This window comes from Strongylocentrotus purpuratus, unplaced genomic scaffold (assembly GCF_000002235.5).
Source record: "Strongylocentrotus purpuratus isolate Spur 01 unplaced genomic scaffold, Spur_5.0 spur5_scaffold_12, whole genome shotgun sequence".
Taxonomy (NCBI): domain Eukaryota; kingdom Metazoa; phylum Echinodermata; class Echinoidea; order Camarodonta; family Strongylocentrotidae; genus Strongylocentrotus; species Strongylocentrotus purpuratus.
In genome coordinates, this window is record NW_022145597.1 from 33,440,992 (window position 1) to 33,454,472 (window position 13,481).

A 13,481-nucleotide genomic window follows, 5' to 3' on the forward strand; every position below is an offset into this window, starting at 1 on the left:
TGTGTACAATTTATTACATAAAGACTTTCATGCAAACGCATATACATATACATGGTACGATTGCCACTCCAATATTAGGTCTTTTCAGCATGACAGTGATCTACATTTGCCACTCGTGACCCATGTGAAGCACATACCGTAAATATCTGTGTATAAGATGCACTTTTTGGCCGCTGAAAACAAATGAAAGTCAGGGGGTGCGTCTTATACACAGAGGTTTACGGTAAGTAGGAAGAAAATCTTGAATCCATGAAAATCTTATCATGGAAGTTTGGCTCGTGGTGGATGAAAATTTGTGCTTATTTGCAGTAAAGTGTAATGTGATTAGTATTCTCACCATCCATCCTCTCCAATTGGCGCTATAGTTCTCATTAGAACTATAAGCTAAGAATGATAACCAACAGTCTATTTCAAGACTACACAAACAGTCCTTTTCAGGACTACACACCCTCAAAAAAGATTACAGTGAGTCCTTTTCAGGACACCCCAATCCTCCCTCTCTCTGTCACATGGTGCATCCGCAAGCCTACTGTATAGTAATGTGATTAGTATTCCCACTTTATAAATTCATCTATCCTAAATGTCATTTTTCTATTGTTGATGTTTTCAGGGCACCAAGTTATGGATCATCATGGAGTACCTGGGAGGAGGGTCCGCCTTAGATCTTCTCAAGTCAGGTGCGATGGATGAGATCTACATTGCAACCATCCTACGTGAAGTCATCAAGGGATTAGATTATCTGCACTGTGAGAGGAAGATACATAGAGATATCAAAGGTAATCTCAACATCGAAACACTACTGTCTCATCATCATCATCATCATCATCATCATCATTTATTAAAGTCGGCATTTTCCCTCTAACAAGGTGTTAATGACTTTCACACCATGATAACACTCTCTTCCTCCACTACTTCATGTCTCGAGCATCCTCCTCATTTAGACTAACCTTGCTGCTTTCTTTCTTAACCAGGGGGGTGTTTCACAAAGATCCCAAGTTAGACTTAACTCTAAGTTGGACTTAAATATTATGGAGAGCTATTTGTAGCCTTAAAATAAAATACATTCAAAAGCAAAATTCAAGTATTTTAGACTTTTTATAAATTCCACATCAAGAACATGAAATCTCCATGATAAAAGAAAATATGAATGATTTGAATCAACATTTTATGCCTTTTAAAATAACTTTTACAAAATGTTTTCATAGATGCTAACGGCTTTCCATAAATTGTTAAGTCCAACTTAGAGATAAGTTCAACTTAGGATCTTTGTGAAATGCCCCCCAGATCTTTCCATGAAATACTTTGACATACGGTAATGATCCAGACCAGGGCTTCGTAACACAGAGGTTTGCAGTCAGTTTCAAATTTAAAATGACGATTCTGATTGGTCGATAGTCGGTCTTTGAACAATATATGTGCATGCAACCATGATCTTGATTGGTCATTGTCATTATGCGATTGATTACTAACCTTTGTGTAACAGGGTCCAGGTTATTCAGAGGAACGTTGGCTGTCTGTGAGGAGGTCTTAATAGCTATGCATTGTCAATGATATTACTAGTAACTACCTTCTTATCGCCAACCAACATAAATATATATATATAATTTTTTTTTTAATTTAAGATTTCTTCAGGCCTCCTTGTACCATCTGGAAGATGAAAAGAAATTAAGAGCAAAAGATCAAGAACATTTCAGTTTGATCCAATGACAAACATTCTGTGGTCAATTTATATCTTTTCTCAAGTTCCTAACTCAATGGCTGAGGCAATAATATTGTCAAAAGATCTTACAGTCAGACTGTTCTTACGAGAACGTAAATGTCAATGTCTTGAAATCTAACATTAAAATGATTGAAATTGATTTTCTGTCTGTCTCTCTTTCTATTCCAATCGATCAGCTGCAAATGTATTACTGTCTGAGAATGGCGATGTCAAACTGGCTGACTTTGGTGTAGCCGGTCAACTCACAGAGACACAGATAAAGAGAAATACGTTCGTTGGTACACCGTTCTGGATGGCTCCTGAAGTCATTAAACAGTCAGCTTACGACTCAAAGGTAAGAGACTCATGTAGGGGCAAGGCTATGGGGAGGGGGTGGTCGGAGGGGGTGGTCGGAGGGGGTCTGGATTGTAATTGTAAGGGTCTGTATGCATGCATCCCTGCTTCCCTATTTAAGTGCTATGTTTTGTGGCTCATGTGCACCCGCCCCCTTCCCCCACTCCGGGGTCGGAGGGACCACTTTCATGTTCCCAAAAATGTCCGGTAAAGGGGTACTATTCATGCAACAAAGTCTGGCTCGTAATACACAAAAATCCGGCCCGTATTGACTTTACACACCGGACTTAGGGGGGTGTTTTTCAAGGGAGGGAACATGCATGCGTACCCTTATTAACACTGAATGGGGGGACCAGGCACCAGACAGACCCCTGTTAGTATCATACCCTATATGTTTCTAACCAGGGTGAGATGGAGGCAAAGGAGACTTGTCTTGGGGGTACTTGTTCACAAATCCTTCAAAGCATTGAACTTCCTTCATCAAACACATGTGCAGATCAGTGGCCTCATGATTATTTGGCTAGGCTAGTTCATGTTTATACTGGATCTCCTGTTGCAGTGGTAGGCCCTCACAAATGCATCCGTTTGTTTACCATGCTATTAATTTTAATATCAGCAAAGATTAATATAGCTGCGCGATCTGGCAGGGCGTCAAATAGTCTTCTAACCTTTGATTTGTAAGTTGTTTGAGCTCTATAAAATAGCTTGATAAATGAGATAAGGGTTCATGTGTATGTTTGTTGTGTCAAATTCCTTGATAAGAAGTAAATGTTTGGGAAGGGATGTTATAAAATATTTATGCAATTATCTCTTTTTCATAAGACCTTACTATTAGGAATTATATCTTTTACTTGTTTGTAGTTTTCTTTGAAAATATATTCAACAGGTTACAGTATCAGAATTAAATGCAAGCATAAAGTGTTTTTTATTCTTGAAGAATATCAAATATTCTAACAAGTATCTTTAATGCCCTTCTGGCTCCAAACAGACAAATACTAGGTGATGAGTATGATGGATCTGGTATGAATTTGTCTTTGATCATATTCATCACTAGAATCCAAAGATATCTTTAAGAGAGGATGTAGAGAGAACGGTAGGGATGAAGGAGGGCATCCCGTTGCTGATCTATCTATAGCCTTGTTTATATTGAGCCATGCATGCTTGAGATTCATACCAGTCCATCAGGTGTGGCCAGGCAGGATGGCTGGGGATGGGGGTGAGCCTAGATTACAAGCCAATCTTATTACCAGCTGTCTATCAAGGAGATTGAATGTCTGGGTGCGAGGGAGTGTACCTAAGAAAATATCACACCTCATACCGTTAGATGGGAAACCCATATGCCTCCATCATCCTCAGAAGATGATGTATTGATTACAAGCACAGATGAATGGTAATGTTGTTGTTGTTGTTGTTTCATGTACATGTATACACAGTCTAAACTAGATTTACAGTGTGCACTGAATATTTTTATCATTAGAACTTACAGTACCATTATCTGATCCAAACTTTTTTTGTGAAAGAAGTGTGTGTATACTGGTAGTAGATAATACCAGACTACATGTTCATGCAAACGGTATCTCACATGCAGGTTACCTGCACTTTATCTCTCAAAATCTTAGCATTTTGGCCTTAATTCTTACAATTTTATAGATTAAATGTGACAAGAATTTTGAGTTTGTATAATCTGAGTACTTTTGAATCCATCTCCATGTAAATCTAAACTGCCCCGTGTAGAGGAGAGTCACCACCATTGCACGTTAAGAACCCACTGCACTATTCGTATAAGAGTTGTAGTGATCCACCAGCACGCCCACATCAGGCCGAATATATATGGCATCTGCAAGAATCTTCAGTATTGAAGGAGGCAGATTATCTTGAAGAAGAAGGAGAAGAACAAACTGAACTCCACAAAACCTTGTAGAATGATTGAAACCTTATTGTGGGTGTGTCATGTAGTAAAGTGCATTGCACTCCTTGATAACCTTGCATATTGTAATGTCATCTGCTCTTGTCCTCGTCATTTTCACAAGGCCTGTCTTCACTAGCTCGAGATTGCCAAATATACCTCTATTTGAACTATCCAGATCGCAAACTATCCAGCTAATTTGCATCTTCATCAGCCCAAAGTTGCAATTAACGGGATATTTGGACGGGATTGTCATCCCAAGATATCTTGGGATAGTTTGCAAAATAACCAGCTATTTGTCCGGTGCATTTTCACCAGACTGAAGACTTGCACTATGCGCGAACGCTGAGCAAAATATCTTGAGCTAATTACTCAAGGTCGAGTTTGAAGTTTCTACGTCGAATCTTGAGCTGATGGAGACGCGATTTGTAACTTCGGAATTATTTCCCAAATCAGAAATAGCGGGCTATTTGGCAATCTCGAGATGATGAAGACGCGCCTAAGGGTAATAGACCCTCCCTGGATATCAGTGTTATGCACCTGAGATATGTATCTAGATTGAAAGGCTGAGAACATTGCACTTTTGTGGAGCATCCTGTTATCTTTGGTTGGTGAAGGGTACTGGCGATAGTAGTAGAAGAAGGTTGTAAAACTTGCATCCATGAACTTTTTTCTTATTTTGAAGGTTGCTTTCATCAACTTTCTAGGCTGCGTAGTTGTGTAAGTCTTTGGTTGCGTTTATCTAGCAAATTTTTGGCTAGAATCAGGTTTCTCAAACGTCTTTCAGGCAAATTTAGAAGTTGATAAACGCAAAGCCTTTTTCAAACGTCTTTAGATATGGGCATATCTAAATACGCAAAAAGGTGCGTTTTGAATGTGACATACAGCGAGAATCATGTTTCTGAGAGATCGATAAACGCAAAGCCGTTTAGAACCTCACATACAAATAGGACCCCCCAGGTGTTGTGTACAAGCATGTGTGTGAAGATGACCTCCGAGAAACTGTCTGCTTCCCGGGTCAAAACAGCTGGGCAGACACAAGGCCTTTATTTTGAATCGTGAAGGGACGATAAATGCGACATCCCGCAAATCACGATTGTATAGTGAGGTTCGATAGTGGGGTTTGATGTGGGGTACGATATGTACATATCTAGTGGCAAGCCTTGATAAACGCGCCCTATGTGTACAGTACATATTCGTGTACACATTCAGCTTCTGCCATTGAAATGCTAATTACAAATAGGTAGATAATACATGCACATATACCTGTACTGATAGTTTTATTAAGAACTTTAAATAATGCAATTTAATTAACTGTATACTTGTTGTATTCATACTTTGCATCCATATGCTAGGGCTTGACATTTTCCAGGGGCCCAGAGCTGAGGACCCCCCTTCTCAATTGATAAATTTAAAGATTTTCTAAATTCAAACAGACCATAAAATCTCAATTTGTACCCTTGTGAAAAAAGTACTGGTAGGGCCTACAAGTTATACTGAAGTATACAATGGTATAGGTAGGCGAAAGAATCAATATATTTGCTATTAATCATCGTTCTTGTCAAGTTTCTAGGCCGTCTAATTAAACAAAAACATTACTGGTAAAATATGTCATCCCCCTCCCCCTCCCTCTCTATTTATCTCTTTTGTTTGTGTGTGTTTTTGTTGTTGTGATTGCTTCATATTGAAAGAGAAATGACCGCCTGGCTTGAGATTCTTTGGTAAGAGTAGGTTGACAATTCTGTATGGACGATTACTCATGTGTATATTTGCATTGTGCTCCGGTGTTCCAAAATAAATGTATTTTTAAAGAAAACGCCTGTAAAGTAAACAAAGTTCATGACAGAAGTACCTTCATGAAATTTGTATTGAAGGCATTGTTTAACATTGTTTCCAGTTATACAAATTTGAGATGCATGGCCCTATGTGTATCAGTGTCTGCGATTTGGTGTATTATTGAAGCCCTAAAAAAAAAGGCGCTTCAAAAAAGTAAATATCTTGAGTAACCGGTTTTATCATACTCCTTTTCCCTAATGGACTGTAGTGTTATAAAAAGTGTTGGGAAAATGGTTTTGAAATATCTTATTCCAATCATAAATATCTTAATAATCAGACAGGCTTGTAAAAGTCATGTGATTCCTGACTTACCTAAAGGTTTATAATTATGATTTAGATTACAGCATGAGCTAAATCCAGGATTTTTTAGAGAATCTGAGGCAAAGATACACAATCCCTTTAATACAAGTACAAGGTGCAGACTGCAGCGATAGAAATCATAGAATGTACATGTAGTTACTGTATTGTTGTTTACATGAATATCACAACTGGATAATTAATGTCCAGACTTGCTTCCTGTATTGGTTTTAGAATAATAATAACATCCATACAAATATTGGCACAGTGGATAGTTTGAGAATAATTGCAGTTAGTGAGTAGAGGATATCCACCGTGCATATGACGCATTATACCTGACATGTAGGCCTATGAGCTGGCTGCATGTAACGTTGTTGTTCACCAGTCACGCACTTACATGTATAAATAAAATACATATTCACAAGGTACCTGCACCTTTCTTGAGATTCATTTATATAATTTTTGTTGGTATTGAATGATCCTTGATTAAAGAAGACCTTGTAAACATGAACAATATTCATACATACCTGTATGTACATTGTACCCAAGTATTTTAAGATAAATTTACGTAAGCATATACATGTAATTCTGTTTAAAATCTGAACCTGGTGGACATGAAATGTAGGCCAATACATGTGTACATGAGCTGTGGTTTGCTGTTCAGAACTTAGTCAGTTGAAACTGAAAGCATTCACAATTTAGTTATTAAAGAGATAATGTGGGCTTTGTACCTGGACGAACATTATTTTTATGTTGACACCCGAAAGTCGATAGATAAAATGTTGCTATGTATCCTCTAGTAAGAGCTAGAAAGGCATTGATTCATACATAGAGCAAAGGTCCTTCTGGGTGTGAGCAGATCATGTACAAGGACATGTCTACATGTAGATGTAGATGTAAATCTTGTTGAGTCATGGCCGTTAGGCCTAAAAGAAAAAGATGTTGTATTGCCACTTCTTCTTCCACTTCTTCTTCCACTTCCTAATGGTGGAATTGTCCTGTTGGTTACCGTACTAGAATTAGAAATATGAGAAAAATTTAATGTTGGGGTCATACCAATATATACATACATATATGTACGATTGTACCTTTCATGAGGTACAAGGAATGCTCATATTAATATTATTATGTAACTTATGGTGTGCCGCTAAAGCTTCCAAGCCCCTACCCATTATTAGGGGTCATTTTGGGGGATTTTTCTTGAAAAAGACCCATTTTTCACAATTTTTGAGTGCTTGTCATTTTGCAAATATTTGAAAATTAAAAAAAACAGACCCATGTTTAGCAATTTTTGTGTGAAAAAGTGACCCTTAAGAGCGGCATACCCTTGTATGTCCTAACATGTGAGTACCCCCCCCCCCCAGGATTTACGTGCTAGTCTTCCGATACAGAAATTGTACTGTACATGCTCGTTGAGGCAATCAGTGTATAGGCGTCGAGTACATAAAGATATCCAGTGATCTGTAGCATCTTTTGTCTCTTTTCTCATTTACAAACTGGGAAGATTTATAATTGTATGGAATGACAATTCCGTGGAAAAAGGGGAAAATCCCTTTTTGAAATGGCGTTAAATAAATCTCAACATATTCTATAATTAACCTTTCTGTCTTGGAGATCTTTATTATAGTTTATTCAATCTACATCCTGGTGTATTATCTGACTAAGGAAGGGATTTTAGGATTACATCGTCTGTCACGCATACATATGTGTTTGGGATGTGTACAAGTTTGTGTATGTTTAAAGATAAAGACCAGTTCTTGTCATGCGATGGCATTGTGAAAGAAACGTTGTGCAATAGATCAGAAAAGGTTAATCATCTAGCATATAAGTATTGGGTGTGTACTGCAAGGTTCTGGAATCATCAAAATGATAAGAAATTTGGCCCAGTCTTGGTAAAGTTACAAACACTGTACCCAGAAAGATGTATATGGGACTATGCACATGTGCGCGACTCATGCGTTTATCTCTCACATAACAATAGATAAACTAATTTACCAAATATATCAATTAGTACATGTAGGCGGTTTCCCAGGAAAATTGTTATCATCATGTATTAGTTAAAACATATTCTTTCACATCATTGGTAATAGGAGTTTCCATTTCATTTTTTGAAATAGGGGCGTTTCCAAAACTGGTCTTTACCTTTAAACATGATTGAGCAGAGGGCTTTTTCAAACACAACATTAATATTCACTAGCTAGAAAGTGTATGATGAGTTAAAAAAAGGGAAGTGGAAGAAAATATTGTAAAAAGTATAATTTTTCATATACGGTATGTAAAAACCCAGAATCAAAAACAAAATGGCATTATAACATAGGCACCCAGTGCATACAGCCCTTCAGACCACTTAGATTTTGGAGAGTAATGAGAGGCCCTGTGCACACTCCTGGTCCCGTATTCAATTCAATACTTAAAGTTAAAGCCCCACTGTCCTACTTGTAGCTACTTGCTCCCTCTATATATAGAAAACTTCCCCAATCGGTGCCAGTTGGTCCCCCATGATCCTCTTTTTCTTATGTTAGTTGAGAGCTGAGTTAATGAGATAGCCACCTGTCAGTGACCTTGCTGTGTGGTCCAATCCCTTCTGGCCCAGTAGTATTGACAGTCTTTAAGTACAAAATGCAAGCTTTTTACTTAGTATTTGGCTTAGATAAAATACTTAGCCAATTTAGGTATTCAATTCACACTTTTGGCTAAGTATTTAACTCTAAATCTAAGCCAGACTTACCAGACTTAAGCCAATTATTTGGATGCCTTGATTGGCAGGCATATGGTTTTCTTACAGAGTATTATAACCTGCGCACAATTTTTTAGCGAGCATTTATTGCAATGCATCAATTGCCCATAACTTTTGATTGACCGTATGTATATCAGTAAGTATTTTACTTAGATTTTGTCTTACGTAAGTATAAGTCTAAAATGCAATTTGAATACGAGATAAGTAAATTTCTTACTTATGTTTAGTATTGAATTGAATACCGGCCCTGACTCCCACTGAACAGAGTCTGTGACTGCGGAGCTCTGCCTTATACATTGTATATGCCTCTCTTCCAGTTAACCATCAAGCTGACTAAGGGGGAACCCCCTACCTACTCAGATGTTCAATCAGTCTATTGAGGGTTCTTTTTTCAATTATGATAATAATAGTGATGATATTATTGATATGCCGTTCTTGTATAGTGTATATCACACATTATGATATAATGTCTTACACATTATGATATAATGTCTTACACATATACATGTATACATGTCTATTTGTTTCTCTTTCAGGCTGACATGTGGTCCTTAGGCATCACAGCTATCGAGCTGGCTAAAGGGGAACCCCCTAACTCTGATCTTCACCCCATGAGAGTCCTCTTCCTCATCCCAAAGAACAACCCACCCAAGCTAGAAGGCAGCTATACCAAGAACTTCAAGGACTTTGTAGAAGTCTGTTTAAACAAAGACCCACGGCATGTAAGTTCAACATCTTTCAAACATCAAATTCCATGTATCACTATAAAGTAGGTCCATGGTATCTGTATCTGTCCGTGACATACAATGACCAGCATCTGGTTGTCACGTATCACATAACCCCAATTTTTTTTAAATTGTGTATGACGTCTGTGAATTGTGCATCTGTTTTCACAGTCTGAATGTATTGCAAATACAGAAAATTTCTAACTTCCACAGTGGGTTTAACCCCCCAAAAGCTTATGGTTTTATATCAACTTTAATCTGTTCAGTTGGATGCGTAAGTGTAAACCATGTTTGACCTTGGAGCAACTTAGTCATGCAAACAATTCTTATAACCTCTGCATTTATTCATGAAATGGTAGAATTGTAGAAGAGTCATGCAGAATATATTGAACACAAAGAAATCTCAAATTCCATCTTCAAATCTAAAATCTATTCCATAGCATTAAATACAAGTTTTATTACAAGTAAAAATAGTATACCGATATTATCATCAATAACAAAACTTTTAATAATGAGGCTACACAAGCAGTTATTTGTCAATAATATCTCATCTGATTCCCAATGCATTTGTGACTGTTGTACAGGTATTTGTACTTTCTAATCCTTGTGTTATCTTGTATCTTCCAGCGGCCGACAGCCAAGGAGCTACTAAAACACCGCTTCATTAAGCAAGCAAAGAGAACCTCCTACCTGACAGAGCTGATTGAGCGTTATAAGAGGTGGAAGGCAGAGGGTAACGACTCACCGGACTCAGACCCAGAGGATAATGAATTGTAAGTTTTCGTCTAGGAGCTCTCCTCCAGGGGCTCAAAATACTTTCATTTAAATATTTTTTCTGTAAAATTTAAAGGTAAAGACCAGTTTTGAAATGAAAACTCTTAACACCAATCATGTGAAAGAATATGTTTTGACTAATACATGATGATACAAATTTTGCTGGGAAACCGCCTACTGATTGATATATTTGGTAAATTATTATATCTATCTGGACTGAATAGATTCAGAGTAGTCCCATATACATCTTTCTGTGTACAGTGCTTGATGATTCCAGAACCTTGCAGTACACACCAATACTTATATTCTAGACGGTCAACCATTTCTGATCGATTCCACGACGTTTCTCTCACAATGCAATCGCATGACCAGAACGGGTCTATACCTTTAAGGAATTGAAGCTATGTAGGAGCGTATATTGTATATTGGCTGTTAAAGGGACTGTTTGGTCACAGCTGCCATCTCAATATATGTGAAGCAACCACACACACACAAAATCGCTTTTTTGTGTCAAAAAGTTTTCTCGGGGTGGGGAGGGGGGCCTATGAAATACTGATAATATGAACTTCTGATTTCTTTTTTGGATTAATCTACGATGAAGAATGAAGAAACTGAAGATAATGGCAAGGTCTCTCCTCTTTAAATGTGGTTATTTCCAGTTATGTGTAGCTGTAAATCTCAATTGACAGTTAATGAGCAGTTCTGTTTCCCTCATACTTTCATGTTTGTTGTCGCCTGGGAAACTGGATTAAAGTAATGATAATTAGCCACAAGTAGAATGATAGACATTGGAAAGTGAAACCAAAGAAGAATAGTGAAGAGTGGGTGTTGCTAGTTTTGCCTCCATTGTCTTGGGTTTTTTTATATTTTGTAATATTGAGATGGGGTTCTTGGTCCTTAGGAAGGAAGCAAAAACATGGTTTTGTAGAAAGTGATTCACAAAATTCATTTTAACTATTTTTAGCAGTGATTTCATGGAAAACTGCTGTGTTGTGATGACTTGAAAATCAATATTCAGCAACTTTGTGTGAATAAAACCACCCCCCAAAAAGGCTAGGAATTAGTGGATTTGAAGAAGAACAAAAAAACAATAACATGGCGGCCGTGTACACCTGTATACGATCGTATGTCTGGACGTGTACACGACTACCCAATAACACGCTTATGCACAGCCTTAGTAGCTTGTCTGCTAAAGAAAGCTAGGGGTAATAAAACCTTGTACAGGTCAGGGCTTACTTACTGGCTGCTAGAACTGTAGTTATTAAGTTGTATTTACAAGTAGATGTAACTCTTATTTCTTTGTATTTGTTTTTGCAGCCCTAATGAGTCGCTTCAGAATAACTTACCTGATTTTGACTACGGGAACACGATCAGGGGACCACAGTACATTCCTGAGCCTCCTCAACCTGAACCGGTTGAATCTATCCCTAGAAGACAACCTAAATCAGAATGCATTCAGTCCCTCCTTGGTCCTATACTCAGAGATGTAAGTAGCAGGTAGTAGGCGGTGGTGGTGGAAAGTTTTACAGTCTCTTGACCTTTCCTGAATTGTCCCTTTTAATGAATTTTCCAAGTTCTTTCAGCCACTTGTCAATATATTTTTTTTTGATGTGCTGTATTTATCTTACATTTTAAAAGAAAGTATTAACCCTATTTGATTTGAATCAATTTGATTTCTGCATTTTTCCAAATACAATAACTGAATAACAAAGAACACATATATGTAAGATTTAGTAGAAATATACAAACAATAAGTTCATGTCAAAATGTAATTTTCATATTCACATATAATAACGAACTTAGTATTTCTATAACATTATTATGAATTTAAAAATTATCCAAACTATCTGCGGATATTACAGCTTTGGAAGGCTCTCCCAGTGTCGCTACGCTCCATGACTGATTTAGAGAGCGCTGAAAACTCACCTTTTTGATGAATGCTTCGAGTAATTGTTATGTAAACGTACATTGTAAAGTGCTTTTAGAGGGCCTTCGGTCCTGAAATGCGCTATAAAAGAATGAACTATTATTATTTTTATTATTATTATTATTATTATTATTATTATTATTTCAAATAATGCTCTGTTTGTTTTGACTTCAGCTCAAGCGCAAGAATGAGGGTTTATCCGGTGCCATCGATGAGCTACAGAACAGCTTTGATATGGCAGAAGAGTCGAGTCCAGGAATCTGTGATAGATTAGTCAGTCAGGTTGTCTCTAGAGTAGAAAGGTAAACAAAACCAGTGATATACAGAGAGGGGGGATTGAGGAGTACTCTTTCTCTCTCACATGATGCATCCGCAAGCCTTCTGTATATCTACATCACCATGCAAGCCGATACTTACAAGCAGCATCAAAACCAGTGTTATAGTGGTGTTATAAAGTGTTACTTTGTTGAATGGAAGAAAATTGATGCTACTTGTTGCCTATAAAGGGGTCCAGTCTACAAAATAATCACATCTTTAAAAGAGTGATCTACACATTGGATTGTTTCATAGGCAAGTTTGCTAGTTGTTCTCCTGAAGATGGTTGAATCATACTGATCAATGGCCGTGAAACAACAAAGCTAAGAATCCAAACTATACTGTGAATGCAGCTCTTAATATATCTCTTCATTTTTTAAAGTTTTGTCAATCATGTAAAACACTCTCAACTTTGTCCTAGCTATAAACTTGAGTTCTAGTAAATATAGAATATAAATTCTCACAGAATCCATCGAAACTAACACTGAATGTCAGAGATTAAAAATAAATGACATGTGCCAAACAATTTAGGTAGAAAATGTATAGTGGCTGAGATATGAACTTAGAAAGATAAGGAAATCTGGGTAAGTAGGCCATGTGCTTAACAAAGGTCACTGTGTGCAAATGGAAGTTTTATTGAAGATGATGCCCAGTAAGTTTTTATTTCACTGGTTTAAACAACCCATTTACTGCATAGCAATTTTCTCTCAAAATACGATTCCCATACCAGAGTTCAAGGTAAAAGCGTTAACACCTGAATGATCCATACCCATTGCAAATTTGATGTTTTTGTGTTTTTCATTTCTCAAGAATGAAAGTTGGACTGACTGAATTAGGGCCTTTGTTGAATACTTGAAGATGTAAGCTTTGAGATATCACATTCTCAAGACACATCAATCGGGACAACATCA

At 37.3% G+C, this 13,481-nt stretch overlaps 1 protein-coding gene across 2 annotated transcripts in view; it reads left to right on the forward strand.

The window, feature by feature from the left end:
• LOC591674 (serine/threonine-protein kinase 25) overlaps positions 1-13,481 on the forward strand; it is a 45,309-nt gene that overhangs the window by 25,508 nt on the left and 6,320 nt on the right. For both annotated transcript variants that reach the window (XM_030982483.1, XM_030982482.1), the window contains exons 3-8: positions 611-776; positions 1,897-2,054; positions 9,366-9,551; positions 10,182-10,327; positions 11,646-11,814; positions 12,430-12,557. In XM_030982483.1, the coding sequence (XP_030838343.1) occupies positions 611-776; positions 1,897-2,054; positions 9,366-9,551; positions 10,182-10,327; positions 11,646-11,814; positions 12,430-12,557 (953 nt within the window). The remainder of the gene's footprint in view (positions 1-610; positions 777-1,896; positions 2,055-9,365; positions 9,552-10,181; positions 10,328-11,645; positions 11,815-12,429; positions 12,558-13,481) is intronic.